At 37.5% G+C, this 21480-nt stretch overlaps 1 protein-coding gene across 8 annotated transcripts in view; it reads left to right on the top strand.

Moving 5' to 3' along the window:
• Window positions 1-3708: 3708 nt before the first annotated feature.
• Window positions 3709-21480, top strand: part of LRRC7 (leucine rich repeat containing 7) — a 618288-nt gene continuing 600516 nt past the window's right edge. For 3 of the 8 annotated variants that reach the window (XM_037826929.1, XM_037826926.1, XM_037826925.1), the window contains exon 1: window positions 3710-4415. In XM_037826929.1, coding sequence (XP_037682857.1) covers window positions 4414-4415 — 2 coding nt within the window. In that variant the 5' untranslated portion in view covers window positions 3710-4413. Of the gene's footprint in view, window positions 4416-21480 lie in introns of all 8 variants that reach the window. The other 5 variants (XR_005215335.1, XM_037826923.1, XM_037826924.1 and 2 more) reach the window with 3 other exon arrangements.

The following is a 21480-nucleotide window of genomic DNA, read 5'->3' as shown; positions in this document are numbered from 1 at the left end:
TAAGCAGAATAAACAAACTCATAGAATCAGAATCTAAAATACAGGTTACAAGGGGCCAGAGTGGTGGTAGGGAATGGAGAGTTAATGTTTAAATTTCTATTTGGGTTCATTGTAAAGTTTTGGTAATGAATGGTGGTGATAGTAGCACAAGATTGTGAACTTAATGAATATCACTCTATTATATATTCGAATGTTGTTAAAAGGGAAAATTTTAGGTTGTATATGTTCTAATAGAATAAAACTTTAAAGAAATAAAACAAACATAGCACTGAACAACACAGTGAACCTTATTTTAAACAATGTACTATAACTAATATTACAACTATAAAAATGTTCCCTCATCAACTGTAACAAATGTACCACACTAACACAAGGTGTTAATAACAGGCTGGTAGATGGGAAGTTTGTATGCTATGCATGATTTTTCTGTCCACTTACAACTTCTCTAATTTAAAAAAGAAAGGAAAGACAAACTAATCACAACACCTTGGCACTCCCTCCCATCACTGTACCTACTGCTCAGGTCCTACCGCTATTTACTAGCTCTGAGCTCCTCAGATTTGTATCTGCATTTCTTCCAGATAAAAATTTAAATATAATGTTTTCTATTTCCTCAAAGACCAATGTCTAATTAAGCTAGCCTGTGTTACTATGTTAACAGTTGATCAATCTGAATGTGCAATGCTCTCTATAAGTAGGTTTATCTTCATCAGAAATGGCCAAAGAGGAGATCTTTCAAGACAAGGGTGAAATTTCAGGCCTTGAAAGACGAATATTGGGAAGATATTTGGTACTTGATTACTTCTACAGCTGCTGCTACCACCAAATATCTTTTATTTTCAAATAAGGTTATTCCTGCTTATCCTAGGAACCTATTATCATTTCAAAGGCTGAGGTAGTGTGAATCAAAGGAATTGATTAACAACTTCTGAATTTTTATAGGCTTGATGCCTAACATTTGTAGATATAATCTGAACAGCTAGAATGTTAAAACTGCCTTGATCTAAAATTTAAAGTTGTGACTTTTTTCGGTTTTGGACCTCTGCTCAAACAATAGCCTAAGGATATTTGGCATTCATCTTTCACCAGTTTTCAGACAGTCATCTGGATTTCCAGAAGGTTGATGACAGGACAACTAGGAACTTGAAGACAGCACCTACATTTGCATTTCAATAGTCCCATAATTCTATGCGACTATTGAAATCTCTGCAATATGCCTCATTGTTTAAATAGTGAAGGTGGCCAAATTTTGTTCAAGATTCATAAATCTTAGGGAAAAAATTGGACCATTGTATCCAAAGCCTATTCTGAGGAGAATACTCTTCTTCCTTCTTATTTTTTGTAATGCTAAAATCATGTTTGTCAAAACCCATAGTCACTATATCACATCTGCACATATTTAAAATCTTTTATGCATTTGGATCATTGTGGCCTGAAATCTAGGATCTAGGATAAGATAAAGGGGGAAAGGAGGACATGTGGTTTGAAATATATTATAGCAGCACCATCAATTTTTAACTTGGGTTTCCAAAAATATCTTTCTTCCCTTTCCATTAGAAAAGAACAAGTTTGTGTGTGTGTTTGTGTGTGTGTGTTTTAGGGAAACAGTTCTACTTGACACAGGGAGATAACTTTCTTGGTAGACGTTGCCTGTTTGCAAGGATCTGCAATTACTCAAAATTGGCTGTGATTTTAAAAAGAAGAATTTTAGCCAAATATTTCAGTAAAATAGAATAAACCCTGGAGTTAAAATCAGAATCTGAGTTCAAGTGCAGGGCAACTGGGTAGCTTTCTGAGATGAGCCTTTGTGTCCTTTCTGTGAATGTGGATAATATCTACCAGGTAAGTTTAGGTAAGGATAAAATGAAAGAATAAATGTGAAAGTACTATGTAAACTCTAAACCAAAGAACTGGAAACCTATAAAGGATTGCTAAAATTGTAGTATTATTATGTCGTCTTTTTTTTTTTTTTTTAGTAGATTTTTCAATCATTACCTAAAATTTTCCATGTCACTATTGAATGAATTGCATTGGGCCATTTGGCTGGGACATTGAGATGTGGCAAAATATTCGCAAAAACAAAACTGTGGGAGAAAATTGAAGTTCAGTTGAGATCAATTCCAAATTTTGTCCTTTTAGCAATTTTGTTCACCTCATTGCCATTTCAGAACACTTTCGCTGTGGTTTTACAGCACTTTTTACAAGTGTTCTGGCTTTTCAAAACGTTCTCTCACTCTTTTTCCCTCCCATATGCATATGATATGAAATACTGAGATGTCCCAAAATTAGGTCCACCTTCATGGCTCAGATGAAGTGGGAAATAATCCTCTTTTACCTCTGTACTCTGCAGATTAGGTGTCAGTCTGTAAAGTCTCTTCCTAGAAAATCCCTAGCAGCCAGGAGAGATGATTTTTGACCTTGAAGCCTTCAACATTCCAAATATAAGAACATGAGCAAGTACATTTTTTGAAAAATTAAACTGTGAGCCTTCATCCATCCGGGAGTGGCAACTGAAAGCAATGCACAGTTTGACTGAATTCACCATTTAGGAGCTAAAGAGAATACTCCTCTCTCAGAATAAAGAAACTAAAAAGCCTATAGTCTATTTTCGCGAAAAAGAACAATTCCAGGATATTATATAAGTATATATATATACTTATACAATTTTTAAAGGGAATTCACCAGATGTTTTTAAAGAATACAAGAAAAGTCTAGCTATAGTACTAGCTTCATAATTCTATCTTCATCAATATATTTTAAAAAATCCTCTGCGTATGAAAGTTTAAAGAAAAGTGTCTGAGGAGAAAGTGTCTCTGTGTGTGCCCTTATGTGAGAGAATATAAGAGTGTGTGCGCGTGTGGAAGTGTGCGTGTTCCTGGTGGGAAGACGGGCAGTGAACACACGAAGGGAAGCTGGGAAACCCCTTCTCTTCTTGCGCACTCCCAGGGCAGCAACCCTGGCCTCAGAATGAGAAGAGAACTTGAGAGGAGACACAAGGGTCGCTTCCGCGCCTGAGGTGAAGCGACCCGACCCTCAACCACAGACTTTTCTCTTTGGCAGCCAACAAGCTGCAGCAGGAAAGGCGAGCGGGGGAGGAAACCCCGAGCAAGCGCTCCTGGCTGCCTCTTTGCTGAGATAGCAGGAGCAGCTGCCTGCGGAGCCACGAGCTCAGCGTCACTGAGCTGGTGCGGAAGCAGGGGCGCGCAGAAAGGCGCAGAGGCCGGGAACTGCTTCGGTCGCCGGGCCGCCCGCGCTGCAGGACGCCGCGCAGCGCAGCCAGAGCTACCCCCGCCCGTCCGGGAGCGAAAGGAGCCGACTGCCGCGCTCTGCCCGGCGCGGTGCGTCGTGCCACTTGCCTCGCGCACCACAGGCGACAGGAGGAACCCAGAGAGCTCGGCCTAGCCTCCCGCTTTGGAGAAGCAGCCTGTGACAGAGCAGGGGGGAAGGCAAGCATTTCAATTCTCGCCGAAGTGGAATTTTCTTCTCACAGTTTGGGGGAGCCCGAGTAGAGGTCAGAGGGACGGGCAAGGATTTTTAAAAGGGGTTCAGGGTTGTAGACGTGGTCACCCCCTTCTATTGCTGGAAAATCTCCTTGACGTTTTTCACACCTTGAAGCAGCTGCGGCTGTCGTCGGAAAAGAGGGTGGGAAAAAAAAAGAGAGAGAGGGGGCGGGGAGAGCGGGAGACACAGCCAAGAGCCTGGAGCAGCGCCTCTCGCCTGCCAATCCTGGCACCTGTGCGCCGAGCCACTGCACCGAGGAGATCCCCGGTCCGGGCGAACCCCGGGCTTGAAGCCACGGACACCCATCCCCTGGGCAGCGGGTTCTCGCCGGCGGGACCTAAAGCCCACTCAGGCCAAAGCAGCTGCCTGCAGCAGTGGGAGCGCACGGCCCCTCTGAGCCTTCCGCTGCGCCCCGGCCCCTGGGGATCCTCGACCCGCAGAAGCTCGGCAGCAGGCAAAGGGGGACTCGGAGTTGGGTGCACAATTCGCTTTTCCTGCTCGTCTCTTCTCCGCCCAGGATTTATTGTATGTGGAGCCTTCTGGGGGTGGGGAGGAAGCTGCGCCTCCGCCACCGCCGCTGCCGCTGCTACGGTCGCTAGCGCGGCGCGCAGGGCTGGCGGAGGCTGGGGAGTGGACGCGCTCCTGCCTCTCCCGCTGGCGCTTCGGGCTTTCCCTTGGCCGCTCATGGCGGGAACCTCTCCATTCTTCCACCTGAAGGACACTGGCATCGTGGTCTAACGTGGCACCTGCGGAATCCTCTCATTTTCCTCCTCTTCTTCCTCCTCTTCTGCCCTCCTCTGAGGAGAAGGACCCTCGAGCCCACTTCACTGCGGACGCCCAAATACTTTAAGGAATAAACCTTGGCAGCTGCACGGCTCTCGGGAACCACATGGGCAGTTTCTCCCGCCTGCGATGTGAGTAGTACATCCTCGCTCCGTGACCGAGGGGGCTCTGCGGGGGCCTCGCCGTTTCCAGCCGCGGCGATCGTAGGCGCGCGAGGTGGGGGACCCTAGCGGCCGGCCGGGGTCAGGGTGGGTGGGTAAGGTGGGAGTCTCCCGCGCTCGCTGGGAGCTACTGGCTCGGTTGTCCGCGGAGGTGGCGGTGATGTGGTAGGTAGGCTGTGGGGCATTCAGAAATGGGGTGCTACTTGGGTGGGTGCATGGGAACGCTGAGTGGCCTGGGCTGGGAGGAGACCCTAAAGGGTTACATACTGCGAAAAGGAAGGGAAGGAGCCAGTGTTGGACATTGGTGCTGGGATCATTTGTCGTGCTAAGGTTAGGCTTTTCTCCTCTTTATTATCTTGGGTATCTCTCCAGTCAGCTTTTCCCTTGGAGGTGTCTCCGGGGTGAAGCGATTGTTTGATCGTGACACACACACACACGCACGCAAACTCACACACACTTGTGGCAGGTCGCACTTGTCCCTTTTTCTTGGAAGGTATTGTATGGTATTGTATTACTTGACTTCATATCTGTTTGTTTGAAAAATACATTTAGAAGATCTTTATGTCATTGGGGATTCCAGAGAAAGGGTGGGGTTTGGGGGGCATAGAAGGAACGAAAGAACATGAAAGACTGGAGGACAGAAAGAAGTGGGGGAGCAATGGAGTGAAAGCTTTCACTGAGACTTAGCGAGAACGATGCCTCCTGCCCCCTCAGCTAGACAACTCCTGCCCACACAGCTCCTTTGTGTTGCACCGTGAAGCTGGTGAACCTGGACTATTCCCAATTCCAGCGCTGGGCTCCCTTCAGCATCTTGCGTCCTTCTCTGGAGTCATTAAGGATGCAGGACGCATTTCAGGTCCTATGTGGGAAGAGGGAGGGAAGCACATTAGCATTACGGTAATCATGGCACCCTGGTTCACAGACAATTAGATTGGCCACCGGAGGTCTCTAGTCTTTAGTTTGCAGTCAAGAACGGGGGTGGGGAGTGGGGCTCTATAGATTGCTTTTAAAAATAGTGTGACTTCATAATAATGGAAATGCCTGCAAAATTGCTTCATTACACTACTTCTCAGCCATCGCTGAATAAAGGATCCCGTCTCCGCCCTCTCCTCTCTCTCTTTCTCCTCCCCAACAAGTCACAAAGAAAGAGGGCTGGGACAGAGGGCCCAAGGCAAGGCGGAGAAGGGTAGGGGTCACTTTCACAACTCCCGGGAATAGGCTTCAGAAGGGAGCCATCTGCAACTCCCACGTTCGTTTCGCAGCTCACCTTCAAAAGGAATTGGAGAAAGGGGGATCGGTGAGACACAGAAGTCCTCCACCTGCTCTTTTCGTTTACTTTCTCAGTACATTTTCAACACATCCAATTACCCTGCATTGGTAACTGGGTCAGCACATAATGTGTATACCTGTGTATGCTGAAATGTGGCTCTCCTGAGGGATGAAAAGCAATTTGTATGTGAGCACATTTTAACCTGGGCAAAATTTCGAAGCACAATAGAGATTTTATAGCGTGGGCGAGGAGAGCGCATTCCAGCGAAAGCAGGACACGTGATCTCTCCAACGAGAGGATACAGTATTAGGAACTCGATTTTCTTTGTTTCAGGCTGAGCCTATGAGATGCTGGGCATCCAGGTTGCTTAAGTCCTCCTCCTGTAAAAGGTAAAAATAATAAAGTTGACCGGAGGCGAGAATAGTGGGAAGAGAAGCCCAGGTAGATATCTGCAGAGGGCATGTAACCTTCTCCTCGGTCATTGCTCTTTCATCACCCTCCCCCCCCCACAACTACCCCATCCAGACTCCTGTTTAAAATGAGGCATTCCCCTGGGAGAGGCGGTGAAAAAGTTCTCCAGGCCAAGCACACGTGGGTTCTCCAGCTCCTAAGAACCTGCTGCAATTCGCAACAGATTCCGCCACCCCCCCTCCCCCCAGTCCAGGTGTCACGCCTCCATCAGGCAGGCATCCTTAAATCTGAATTCCCGGACTCTAAGTAAACCGCCACGAGATCTTTTTGCAGAAAGCTTTTAGTAGAGTCAAGGCGCTGCTTCTTGGAGACCACGGATGGCACCCGGGAGAGACTGAGAAAGTAGAGATATAGAAATAATTTTATTTTTTTCTTAAAATTAAGAGTCATAGAACTAAAGTATATTAGGGGTGATGTTTAATGATGTCTGCATTTGGACTCCTGGAGAGGTGTCTCAGGCCTGTGGAATATCCTGAAATCTGATGATTTGGCAGTTTAATGGAGATAGAACTTATATCCGCACCTAATGCATAATTAGCATTACCTGGCTTGTAGATTTGCTTTTTTATTTTTTTCCACTGTGCACTTCTGATTTTATAAGCCATCTTAATGGGCTGAAGTTTTAAAATGTGGGCTATTTTTGTCCTTTGCTGCATTGCATCATACAATATGTCATGATAGGGAAAGCAGAGTCAATTTCCATGGTATCATATGAGGTGAGAGCTTTTTTAGATTTGGCTGTCCAAGAAAAGATGTGTACTTGCCATGGCAACCCCTACATTTTACATCACGTGTGACTGCACATATGCAGCTTCAGAATTAGAAACAACTCCTTAAAGAAATGAAACCTGGTCCAATTAAAGTAGTCACGATTTATTCAGAATTTTTGTACTGATTTAGGCTGGAATTAAATTTTTATTAATTAAATTCTCATTCCCTTCTCTTTTCAAAGCTTCTAATTTTTCTGCTTCCTCTATAAAATAGAAGACATACCTTGAAGTGGTTTTGTGTATCTGTGCCTTTGTTTTCAATTTAAAAATTGTAAGAATATAAGTTAATATAAGTTATGAGCATCATTATATCAGTATATTATCTCCATGATGTTAGTTCCCAGGGGTATTTCTTACATCTTATTTTCAGTTCAAAGTTCATGGTAATACTTTATATAAAAGCTGGTCTATTTTAGTCATGACTTAAAATGTCCACTTTTTGGAACAGTTGAAAACTCCAAGGTAAGTTACTTATATTTATTGAGGTGATATTGATAAAACAAAAAAATTAATTTTAAAGGGAACAATTAAGTGGCACTTAGTACATTCACAGTGTTCTGCAACCACCATTTTATCTAGTTCCAAAACATTTTCATGCTCCAGAAGAAAACCTGGTATCCCTTAAGTAGTTGCTTGCCTTTCTCCCCTCCCCCCAGGCCCTGGCAAACGCCAATCTGCTTTCTATCTTTATGGATTTACCTATTCTGAATATTTCATATAATTGAAATCATACAGTATGTGACCTTTTGTGCTTAGCTTCTTTAATTTCGCATAATGTTTTCGAGATTCATCCCTGTTGTATCATGTATCAATACTAATTCCTTCTTATGACTGAATGCTATTCCACTATATGTATGTACCACAATTTGTTTATCCATTAATACATTGAAGAACATTGAAAATAAGTTACTTTTAAATTGATATATCAGAATTACACCTATTGATATTATAATTGTATTTCCTGGATGGCTGTGCCTTCAATATAAGGATGGGTCACACATTCAGTGATACTATAATTTCATTCCATACCCAAGTTGAGGACACAAAGACACCAATTGTTGATAAACTACCATCTGAATTATTTTGCATACTAACTGGGCTTTTATTATATTTTCTTTCTTCACATGAATTACTTCATACCTTTTTTGGGGGAATTTCTTCATTTAGAGAATATATACTGTTTCATTGAGTACAATCATTATAACAACCTTTCCATAGATAAAAGATATTATTTGGGGCATTTTGTTGTCTCTGGTAACAGCAACTGTTTTGTAGAGTATAATACAATTCTTTTCTGGATGAGTCTAGCCAGTTGTGGATTTTCAAGAAGACTTAAGGGGAACTATTAATTCAAATCTGTGACACAGAACAGACCTCTAGTTTGTGCCAAGTGCAATAACCATTAAGTAATTCATATCTCCAAGGAAAGACACAATGGAATCAAGGATCTTGTGAGAACCCTGATGTTTTCACTGGGGATCACTGTAACTTAGGGGCCACATCAGTCTTCAGTAGAGGGTTTTGCAGTGCCTCAGCAGTAAAAAAAAAAAAAAAAAAAAAAAAGAAAGAAATCTTGATATAAAATCTTAATTTCTTAATTTGACCTTATAGTATAGCATTTATATTCTATTTTGAGGAAACACAAAACCAGAAAGGAGATGCGTAAATAGATTTCAAATGCGTCAAAATGATGAATCATGAATTGTTACCGAAAACTCAAAATTAGAAGTGGCACTATAAATCAACAATGTTTGGATGATGATCACAGATCAATATTTTTCCTTTATAATGTTTTTAGTTATGTTCTGTGAATTGGGTTTTAATTATTAGAAATATTATTTCTATTCACACTTTTATAGGAAATATTCTAGTGAATCCCAAGATAATGAAAGAGGAATAAGAATACCTTTGGTACTTCCAGAAGTAATATGTTATCTTAGGTAAGATATCAAACCTCTTTTAATGCTATAAAATAGAGATAGTAATAATTACTAATTTATAACTCTAATACAGCAAATAAGACAAAGTGCTATATGACAAGTTGTTTGGCCATTTTAGAAGGAGAGTGAAATATAAACTTTTTGGTCCATATCAGCGTTTCTATAGTATTGGGTGTGTGTGTGTGCGCACCTAGTGATGGCATAGTATTTTTTAAAAGCATGATGTTTAATAAACAAATGTTTCCATTTCCTATCTTGGAATTATATTAATATAATATACTCAGAAATTTATGAGCTCTTGTGAGCAGGAACCATCAATTGTCATCTTGCTTCCCTTACCATAGGGTCTGTCATGGAATCATAATTATAATTATGGTTCCTAAACACCTACTGCGAGTCAGGAGCTTTACTTCTAATTAATCTAGTAAGAAGCATTATTCACACTATTTTAAAGATTAGAAAATTGAGTTTCAAAGATAGCAAGTGACACATCCATGCCACATAGCTAAAAAGTGATAGAGCCAAGATTTAAACAAAGATTTGGCTCCCGTACCTTTTTCTCTATACCATGCTCCCTTCTTAACAAGCATAAACTGAAGTTTGTTAATTGAATGAAATTTGTGAATCACAGTGCTTTTCCCAACTAAATAAGGAAGATTTATATTTTGAACCAGTTTTTCAAAGTGATATACATATTTGGCGGCAATGTACTGTAATGCATTTTTGTGACCATTTCTTAATATTGGTACAGAAGTCACTATTGCTTATCTTCCTGGTAGTATTAATTCATAAGAGAAACATTTAATAAGCTCTGAGAATCTGTCATACAAAAGTACATGAAGGAAGTTTTCAATTTTTGAATCAATAGACTATTATGTCTATTTGAAGCTAAGATGATGTGTTTTATAAATAAGTCTCTGGAGAGGTATCCTATATGCTATTTAAATTGTTAATCATAATAGAAAAATATAATTGGTCTCTCAAAGACACATAGAAAAATATTAAATTAATAACCCAAAGGATTTCTTATATATACCAATTTTCTTTGTTCACTGCTCAATAATTACTTAAAATATGTAAGTATATATTATTTTACTCTAGTACACATGAAAGCAATGGCAGTTACCGGGGATGAAGCATAGCAATTTATATTAGCATTGACATGATCTGCTTAAATATTTTAACAATGAAGTAGTTGCTTACATTGTTTAAAGAATTTATTTACTGCCTTCTTAAGGATGTAGTTCCTTCAGTTATGTGAGGGTATTTTTGCTCTTTATGTGGTTTCTGAAAGCATGTTTAAGTTAGGAGAGAGTTAAAGTATGCTCAAGTGAGTAGCACAGAAATTTGTTAAGTGAAGAACAAGGGAACTATATTATATGTGAAAATTGTGTTTAGGTTTGTGTTCAGAGGAAGGAGGGAATTAAATTTTGTGACTTTCGAGAGTCACAATGTAATATGAGAGAAGTGATGGATTTTAATTAAAGAAAAGGAGTAGCTTGCCAAAAAAAGGAAAAAAAAAGAACAGGAAAAAGGAAATGTACTGCTAGTGTAAGTACTATCACTATCATTATGAGATTTTCACAGGGAGAAAGAGAAGTGGTACTGTGAAAAAGAGAAAAAAGAAAAAAGTTGGGAGAAACCATTGAAAAAGACCTGTTTGACTTAATTCACTTAGACAAAAAGACAGAAATTTTATGTTATTATAATTTTGAAAGAAATACAGATACTTTTCTGCAGAGTCAAAATATTTTACAGATGGCTGGCTGAACTATCAAATTATTTGATAACGAAAGAAAGGTAAGAAATAAACCTTATTGAGATAGTGCCCAAGTCTTATGACATTTGTTGCATTAAAGAGTAAGTAATGGACACAAAACTAAAAATGTGCCAGCCAAATTCAAAGAATTAATGTGACACAAAGTGTCACTAAAATCATAAAAACATGTAAGTAGATTTTTTGAGTAGTGGCTGCTTAAGTGTGCTGCATCTAATATACTTGTCATTGTATTTCTTACCACCAACAGGCATCTTAGAGTCATTTGGGGTGGAGATGTACTTCGGGCAGCCTAGGTTAAGTACTCATATCACAAGAATATTCTCCATTTAATGTCCATGCTATTCTGAGCCAGTGTAATTTGAGACATGAAAAAAATTTTCTTCCCTATTCCAAGTGTGATTAATTTCTTAAGACAATTATAAAAGCCATTGTAATTTAACTTCAAGTGAGTGTTAGATATTAGTGATGTCCTTAGGGTAAGAGCCTATCGTGGAACATGGGCCACAACACACACATGCACACACATACACACGCACAGCTGCAATTGTTCTGTTTCAGAGTACACATATACATACACAACTGTACTGATTCTGTTTCATGATTCACACGCACACACACACACAGCTAAAATCTTACTATTCTAACAAGTTCGTAACACTTCAGAGCTGGAAAGGACTTTAGAAGGCCTCATTTTACGAAGTGGAGGCTCAGCTAAGTTTGATTTCTTACTCAAGGTCATGCAGCTGTTAGTGGTTGAAACGAATAGAACCAGATCTCTTGGCTCTGACTTAGGCTGGTAAAACCACATCCCTGGAACCATTGGAGTCCCTTATACCTGAGCAAAGTGAAAGAGGAAGGGACTTAATAAATACATTTAATGTAACATGCAGTAGGCATGACATCTCTGAAAATAAATTTCTTTTTCATTTCATTTTTTGGCCTGAATTTTAGCCTAAGATTTTTGGAAAACTGCCTTTCTTTCCTTTTTGATTTGACTGTCTAGGCAAAGTCTATTGCAGTAAATTTAACACCTATTAAGTATACTATTGAAAGAAAAAAACATTTATTTTAAAAATATAAAATTAATTTCCACTAATATTGAAGCATTCTAATTTTGAATACAGGATTTTTTTAATGAAAATTAAAATGTACTTTAAAATTATTGATCATTTTAGTATATTGCTAGCTAAATGATAATTGAATGATGGGGAAATATTCAATTCATTTAGAATAAATACGTTCTCTTCTGAATTTGCTAATTTCACTAGGACCAATCAGTGAGTTTTCTTAACAAAAGCAAGAATGATTTAAAGCAATGTCAGGCCTTTCTATAAGATATTGCATTAAAGATTAATTAGGAAAATTCTAATCAGGACAGTGAAATATAACACAATTGGTATTTGTAATTAGGTGCATTTCTGTGAATTTTTTAAATTTCAAAATTACATTTTGAAGGGCCTTTTAAAATAATAAGCTCCTTCCTACTGCTAAATATCTGTTTACAGATTTGTTAAAACTTAGTTCTTCTCTCCTGCATGTGAAAAGTTTGAAAAAAACTGTTTCTCTTTTAATGTATTTTCTGATGCTAAAATTCTGAGTCCTCTTTATAGAAAAGCTTTGGTCACTGGGAAATTTAAGGCAAGATGTCTTATAACCAAAAGCATATAGCAACAATTGTAAATCATTTTTGAAATTATAATGAAAATCTCTTAAAATTTGTATTTGGTTTATAAACAACAAAATATAGAAATATTTTCAAATAAATATATTGATTAAAACAAGATATACCTACATAGTCACATTTAATAATCCTTTTGAAGATACAGGTTAAAACGTCTTCGTACAGCAGTAATGTTTAAAGTAGAACAACCATGATGACTAAATTACTGCATTATATACAGCATATTAGTTATGCTTTTCATTTGTAGAATGGTTCTTATTCATGCCAGCTTTCAGTGTGCTGTTCTGGGACTCGTGGGTGTGATAGAACAGAACATATTTCTGTATCTGTGAATATAATCCCACACACACACCATTTTACATGACAAAATCTGAGTGTCCTAAAACTAGGTTTTAAAGATAAGACAAGATGTCGACTATACCAGTCCAGGGTTTAAATTACCTGTTTATACAGGGAATACCTGTTTTATCTTTCAAAATGTCTAATTTTATTTAATGATATGTTTTCTAGACATGTAATATAAAGAGGAAGGTGTTTTGTATTTGTGTGCTTGCTTGCTTGCCTTTTTCTATCCTAGTATATCTAATGTTTGCTTCCTGCAGGCAAAAAAGCAAATCACTGCAACTCAAACATAGTAGACGCCAAAGTGGAGTATGAAAAAGGGGTTCTGGAAAGGGAGATGTAAAAGCTGATATATTTTTGTACTTCGGTAAAGGAAGAGACTACTAGAATTTCTATGCATGTTTTGTTTTCTATTTAAACATCATAAGAGAAACTTTATTATTAGTTAATAAATGAATGAACAGACACATGTTCTGTATTGAGATGAGGTACATGTTTATTTATGAAAATATTTTATATTGGAAGAACTAGGAAGACAACAGGTAATTGAGAATGTATTTACCTTAAAATCTACAATGCGCTGGTGAGTGTAAAGGTTACAGCAAGTTTGCATAGACCATTTAAGGTCTGATTTCCTTAAATATAAATGTATGTATATCAACCTCTCAGTTACAGGAAAACTCTTTTCAGTATCCCACCCTAAATATCCTCCCTGAGCCAGGCCAAGGGGTCTTTTCGGTGGCAGTTGACAGGGTATATATCTTCTTTACCTTTTACTAATCAAAATTATTTCAGCCCCAAAGACATGGTGTAATGGTGACTGCTAACTGAATAATATCTTAGCCTCTCTGCAATCACTATTAGGCATGCAATCACCACTTCCTTTGGCTCTGCATGAAAGCCGGGTAACCCCAGAGCTCAACGGTACATCTCTTCTTGGCATATGTGGAGTTATTCATAATTTTAGAAAGGAATGTGTTTTTAGACTCTTCTCCCTTTTCCTGGTAGAATTTCCTTGTATGATCATGTGTGAAGAATAGACAGGAATGTAGAGGAAAAAAAGCTGTCTTTGTCTTCTGCTGTTATGGGTGAAGATTTTCTTGTGTTAAATACCACAATGTTCTTAATATGATTATTTTAACTATGACTAAAATAGCATATTTTTAGTATAGAAAATAGAACATTGTATTGGCATCCAAGAGTTAGACTAATAGACCCATATTACAAAAATCCATGGAATAGCTCCTAGTGTATTCACTGAAAATGAAGGCAACCAAAACTACTCAAAGAGTTTTTGTACTCTCTCATTCTGAATGTGAGTCAAGTGAGAAATTTACCCTTAAGCTGAGGAGAGGTCACCAGTAAGTTGCTCAATTCTTTTTGGGTACTAAGTTGAATGAAAAATATATTAAATATGATGATAGTTTAATGAAACCTACAGTTCCTTGATTTCATTATATCTTTTTTTGTATTGATTAAATCTTTGTGTTATTACCTAAAGATCACTTAAAATTGCTTTTTTCAGGATGTTTCAGTATGTGGCCCTTTCATCCCTAGCTTTGTTTAATTATTTCTTTAAACAGCTGTCTCCAACATAATCACATATATAGGGGAGGGGGGTTTGGTTCCACTTGATTTTTTTATCCCTAGCAAACTAGCACACAGCCTAGTGCAGAAAAAATATTTATTGAATAAATCAACAAATGAATGATAAGACTGTACTTCCCAGCTGCTCCTTGAAGTTGGCTATGGCCATGTGATTTCATGTGATTTGCTTTGGCAAATGTAACAGAAACAAAAGTTGAGTGCTATCTTTTCTAGTAGAAGTATGTATGAGCCAGGCCACCATTTGTTCTTCCTTTGATGTAGCAATTATGAGAGTATGTGTCATGATGGAGATTTCATCAGCCTGGTCTCTAAAGAACTAAAATAAAGTATCCCCTGCACAAATGCACTGAACATGTATGAGCAAGATATAAACTGTTGTGTTAAGATTTGGGGAGTTGTTATTGCTGTATAACCTAGTCATCCTGTTCTTTCATATTCATTTTATTTGAGGGGTAGAGTGAAGTTCTAGTGAAAGTGGAATCCTTGTGTGCAATTTCTGATGTCACAACTACACGAATGCTATATGAATGTGCCTCTAATTTACATCTTCATATAAAATATATTATATTTTATTAATGAAAGTTATAATAATTAACAAAGCTATTAAAGCATGTAAAGATCAATCAACTTTAGAAAGTTTTATACCTTTTAAGCACTTTGACTTTCTCATTTTATTTTTTTTATATATACATCTCAATATACCAGAAGTCTATGAACCATGCTAGTATTCTTGTACAAATGAATAACAACTCCCTGATTTACAAAAATATCAAAGAAACCAAGGTGATATATACTTTCTCATTCTGCACATTTTGGAGACAATTTTTAGTAGTAAAAAAGCTGCCGTATCTATAAGAAGCTAGAACCTTTTCTGAGTTTGATAAATTGCACTCAAGTTCATGTATGCATTAATTAATTCTAAATATTTATTGAGCTCTTTCTATGTGTCAGGTCCTCTGCTAGGCAAGACTGAATATGGAAGTGGCCCTTGATTTCATGGAGCTTACAGTCTAATGGGGTGAATAGACTTTAAACAAATAATCATCCCAGAGAATATATAATTACAAGTTAAGATAAGAGGTAAGAAAGGACTGAGAGTGCATATAATGAAGGACTGAGAAGGAGAGGTAGCCTCTCTGATGAACTGACATTTAAATAAAACCTCGATGGTAATGGGAATTAGTCAGGCAAAGCAAAGGGGCAAAAAAATTCCAGGCTCTAGTCAGGAGAGGATGGTGTGTTGGAAGGCAGTTTGCCTGGAAAGAGACCAGTATGGATGGATATTAGGGAGCAATGGGAGAATGCCATAATTTGAAACAGGCCTGAACGAGATCATTTAAGACCCTATTGACCAGGTTAAGAATTTAAGAGTTTTGTCCTACATCGTATGAGAAGTCATTAAGCATTTTAAAACATAAGAATGGCATGAACTGATGGACATTTCAAAATGATCCCTTGGGCTGCTATGTTCAGAAATGGTTAGAAAAAGGCCAGAGTGGAGGTATAAATTCATAAATTAGGATGTGTTTACAATAGTTTGGGTAAGAGATTAAGGTATTTTGGTCTAGGGTTTTAGTAGTGGAAATGGAAAGAGATGGAGGGAACTGAGATATGCTTTGCAGAGTCTGTAAAAATCATTGCTGAATTGATTGTGGGAGGGGATTAGTGAGAAAAAATGTGGTGTCATGATGATTCCAAGATTTCTGACATGAGCAACTGGATACATGAAGGTACAACTTTTTAACTGGGGAATCCTGGAGAGGGAGCTAATCTATTCAAGTATAACCAGAACATTGACACTTGAAAGAAATGGAATAACTGGCCAACATATTGAAGAAACATGAATCGGAGCATCAATTCATAAAACTAATTAAATACCCCTTTTTATAATTACTATCAATGTATTGAATATTTTGTGGGGAAATAACTAGATCCTCTTTTTAAGGAAAACATATTTTAAAATTAAATGATAATTAGATATGCCTTAGAGTACCTCACTTGATATTGCTATCTTGGTTTTCTCTTAAATATTCTTTGTCATGAAGAGAAAATATGAATGCATACCCCTTCCTTCTGAATACTAATTTCCATATTTTTCCATTATGCGTTAGTTGGAAAAAACATTCTGGGTTCTTGTATAATTGGTTTCCTGAAGTGATTAGAAGGGTGGTAGTCATATGTAGAGTTTAAGTGGCCCATCTCAAGTACTTCCCAGCCTCCTGTAGCCTTACAGCTACCCAGGTATCCATACTGTGGACTTATCTGGGCAAGGCTACTCACATTTGCAAGTTGTTCCATGTTTGGTCCCTTTTCTGGGGCCCTTCACTTTCACAGTATCCTGGTACTGAGTTCTTCCAATTAAGACACACTGTAAATAGCTGCTCAGAGAGTGCATATATACATGAATTGATAATTCTTTATTCATGCACATATTACAGATACATTATTTGGAAATGTATTCTGTTGCAAGCAACAAAAGAACCAGCAATTAGTAACTTTACCGAGTAAGGTTACCTTACCCATTCTTCCAGTTAGCTTTTGCAGTGGTAACTAATAATCCCAAAACATCTTAGCAGTTTACAACCAAAAATGTTTACTTCTCGCTTACAGATCTGTGAGACAGCAACAATTCTGCTCAGCTCTGTTCACCATGTCTTCTTACTTAGGATCCAAACTGAAGAAATAGTCCTTATCAAGGTTGTGTTGTTTTCCTGGTAGAGGGCAGAGCAAGAGGCCAAAATGAGCCACTCAATTTCAATGAAAGCTTCTGTTTACACATGGCAAATTTTGTCTCATGTCCACTCCTATTCCATTGGCCAAAGCAAGTCACAAAACCAAATCTAACGATGCAACTCCAGGGATCCATGGCAAGGGATGGAATGGAAAAGCATCCAAGTTGTTATAACACCTCTGCCATGCCATTAGTTGTTCCTACTCTTTTCAAATTTCTGTCTTCCTCCTGGGTAATGATTTTAGCATTGAAATAGGGAAAGATGGTACCCCCACCCCCCCACCATCCCAATATAAATGCCTTCAAGTGGGCTGGCACCAAAGGTAATAGCAGCAGTGGATACCATGGTTGAGTGCCCTGGGTCTCAACCTTGGCTTTTTAAAATAAACAAATAAACAAACAAACAAACAAAAAAACAAGAAAAAAACTTTTTTATTTTGAAATAATTTCAAACTTACAGGATAGTTGGAAAAATAATACAAACTCTTTAAAGAGAACTCCAACATACCCTCCACCCCAGATGCCCAGATCCACATACTTTTAATGTTGGCCTCATTTGCTGTATCATTCTATGCCTATCTAGCTATCTGTCTGTCTATCTATCTATCTATCTATCTATCTATCTATCTATCTATCTATCTTGTAAACATTTGAGAATTGTGCTCCTTGGACACTTAATACAAGGAAGTATTTCCTAAGAACAAAGATATTCACTTACGCCACCACCTGAAGTGTAGTTACCAAGTTCAAGAAATTTAACATTGGTACAAAGTTTACAGTCTGTATTCGATATTTTCATATGTCCCAGTAGTGTCCTTTTGGTCATTTTCTCCTCTATTATTAGATCAAGACTGGGGTCATGTATTGTCTTTAGTACTATTCTTTCTTTACTCTTGCTCTCTCTTTTTTTAAATTGTGGAAACATATATGCAGCACAAACTTTCCCATCTCAGCCACTCCTGAGTATACAATTCAGTGGGGTTAATCACACTCACAATCCATTATCAGAATTGTCCCATCACCCCATACAGAAATCCCATCCCCATTATACAATAACTCTCCTTTCTCCCTCCTTCCCCACCCCAGTAACCTGTTACCTACTTTCTGTCTGGATGAATTTTCATATTCTAGCTATTTCATATAGGTGGACTCATAAATATCTGTCCCTTTGTGTCTAACTTATTTTACTCAACATGATGTCTTTGAGGATGGTTCACATAGTGGCTAGTATCAGAACTCCATTCCTTTTTAAAATTGAATAATATTCCATTGTAGGCATATACCACAATTTGTTTATCCATTCATCTGCTGATGGACATTTAGGTTGTTTAAACCTTTGGGCTATTGTGAATAATGCTGTTGTGGGTATTGGTATACAATCATCTGTTTGATTCCCTGCTTTCATTTCTCTTGGGTATATACCTAGAAGTGGGAGTGCTGGGTAATATGGTAGTTCTGTGTTTAACTTCTTGAGTTCTATGTTTAACTTCTTTTCTCCAGAGCAACTGCACTGTTTTACATTGCCACCAAAAATATACTAAGCTTCTCATTTCTCTGCATCCTCACCAGACTTGTTATTTTCTGTTTTTTCAAATAATAGCTATTTTAGTGGTTATGGGGTGGCATCCTTGTTTTTGTTAGCCTGGCTGGCATGAAGATTTGCTTAATGCTGTTGTATTTATAACATGATTTGTTTTTTTCTTATTTAATTGGATTGAAATGTATTTTTCAAATTTCTGAAACAAATTACCCTTACTATGGCCTGCTATTTCCTTAGGTTGCAGGGCATTTGGAAAAACTAACATACACCTTGAAATTTCGATTAACTTTTTATAGCAATTCCCGTTTTAGCTTGGATAATCAGAATTTATCTTCTCAAGCATAAAAGTTTATTTTATTATCAAAATATGGAGGATTTGTGGAGTGATTCAGATTTTAAGAATGAAGATACTTTGGAACTTTTGAGGTAACTATCAGTTCATACTGTTAGAATCTAAAATTCCCTTTAATGTTCCAAATCTTAAAGATTTTATTATTTTTGTTCAAGTCTACTTTATCCATAACTTTGGATTATATCATTTATTTCATAAACCATATTTTTGCAAAGAAAATTATATGTGTTGTCACCAAAATCAATCATTAAAATTGGGAGTATTTCTAATTAAAATAAATTCTTCAGAAGTAGATTAGATCATTCAATGTTTATACCTCCTAAGGTGTTCTTTTGAAACCACTTGAACTTGAACTCCTACTTTGAAGGGTAACACAAATCACCAGTAGATCATTGATTTTTAAACATTTTATGACCATGGAATGCTTTTATCAAGTGCAATATTTACAAAGAAACCCTGTACATAAAACAGAGACAAGTAAAACTGTGTGTTTGAAAATGACTGTGTTTTATATTCAAGGAAAATCATGCCAAAGTATAATTATTTTAAAAAATCTCACTTCCTACTTCAACAAAAAATATGTTACCCCCAATTGGGGAAATTATACAAAATATCAGAATTATTATTTTCAGTTACAGGCTACCAATAAACTAAGGATTGAGCAAAGCCATTTGAAATTTCTTACGAGTGCAAACAGGGTTGTGTTGCAATAGATCTCCTTTTATTTTCTTTGATTGGCAGAAGGTGATATTATCCATACAAAGAATCCCAGAGGGTTTCACTTTATCACACCAATTAGCAGTGTGTGTATGAGGCCTCTTCAAGACAGAAAAGTACTTGGGGCTGCCAGTTCTGCCTCTTAATGAATATCTTCTGTGCCCAGCTAAATAAGCAAAATGGCAGAGAAAACACAACTCAAGTGTAATCTGAGTCAGATGAAAAGAATTATTCATTTTGCTGAATACGGCCAATTAGAATGGCTTTGGTTTTTGTACAGTACTTGACAGGATTTGAGGTCACTTACTTCCCTCGTCTTGAGTATCCCGTTGAGACCAGTTTGGCATTTGCTAAAGTGGACTCCAGGCTAGCCAGCAAAAAAAAGAGCTTCGGAGGCTAAGGTGGACAGAATTATCATTTCCTCAGAAATTAACTTCTTTGTCAACTTCTAAGGCAGAAATATTTCAGGATAGATAGGGAGTCTTCTATTTTTGAAGACATGGAATTCTTATTGCTCCTCATTGCCTAATGTTTATTACTTTCTTGCCATCTGCTATCCTGGCCTTGACATTTTTGTCATAATCAGGTATGTGTCAAAATTGTGTTCTACTGGCAACTGTGGTATAGTGATATGCAAACTTGACTTGAAGTCAGGTGAAAAATAAGGGTTTACATTTTTTTTTCTGTTACTTTTCAGCTGGGTGACCTTACACAAGTTATTGTAGCCCTCCAGACCATAACTTCCTGTTCTTTGAAGTGAGCATAATAATACCTATCTCAAGTAAAGGTTGTGATGATTAAATAATTTAAAATACAAAAAAGAATCTAGTACACTATTACTTTAGAGATTCTTTGGACATGCAAAGAAAGGGGGATGTGCATTAACCCCTCTCCATTTAAAATGGTTTATTTATTTACCATTTCTTCTGGGATAAGAGCCCAAATCCATAATTTGTCCTACAAGGTCCTCCAGTCTAGCCAGTGTCACCACTCATGCTTTGCTTCCTACAGGTCCAAATACATTGATCTTATTTCAGTGACTTAGAGGGGCTTCATTCCCTCAACCTCAGGGTCTTTACTTGTGCTGTTCTCTTTAATGGCTCTCTTCACCTGCTTAATTCCTTTTCTACCTTCACATCTAAACTGAGTGATAACTTCCTGGAGGAAGCCTCTGCTATGATATTCTCTTGAGGTGCTGTATATATAGCACAATGCTATATACAAAGCGTCCCATACAAGCCTATTGAATATAAACTGTTATACTGATCCACAGTTGTACCTTTCTGATCCTTTGAAATGTTTTATCTTGATCACTTACAAAATTACTTCAAATGAATCTATGTACAAATGGTATAAAAGGAAAGAAAAGAGTTAATATTTAAGGGATCTTCTATCTTTTTAGGAACTCATCTAGGCATGTTTGTGTAAATACATATTTCTCATATAATCCTCTTGCACTCTATGAATAAATATGATTTTTAATACAAAGAATAAAAATACATAATTATTAAAGATAATTGCATTAAGTCAAGGAGAGAAAGGAAAGCATATACAATTTATAGACTAAAAAAGTATCTTTCTCTTTAGTTAAAAATATTAGAGAGTTGTGGGAAAGGTTTATATAAGCAAAGTCCATGGTTTAGAATATTCTAATCTTTTTATATAACAATACATTGTGATACATATTAGGCTGGATGAAATATTAAGCTATAAAAGTATGACAAATACCTATATATCACATATAGTATAATATATTTATAAATTAAGTTGATGTTATGAAAATAATTCCTTTCACACACAGAAGCATCTAGGATGCTGGTACTCATTTGCACC

The sequence above is a fragment of the Choloepus didactylus genome, chromosome 2 (genome assembly GCF_015220235.1).
Source record: "Choloepus didactylus isolate mChoDid1 chromosome 2, mChoDid1.pri, whole genome shotgun sequence".
NCBI classification, from domain to species: Eukaryota; Metazoa; Chordata; class Mammalia; order Pilosa; family Megalonychidae; genus Choloepus; species Choloepus didactylus.
This window is presented reverse-complemented; position numbering and strand designations above follow the sequence as displayed.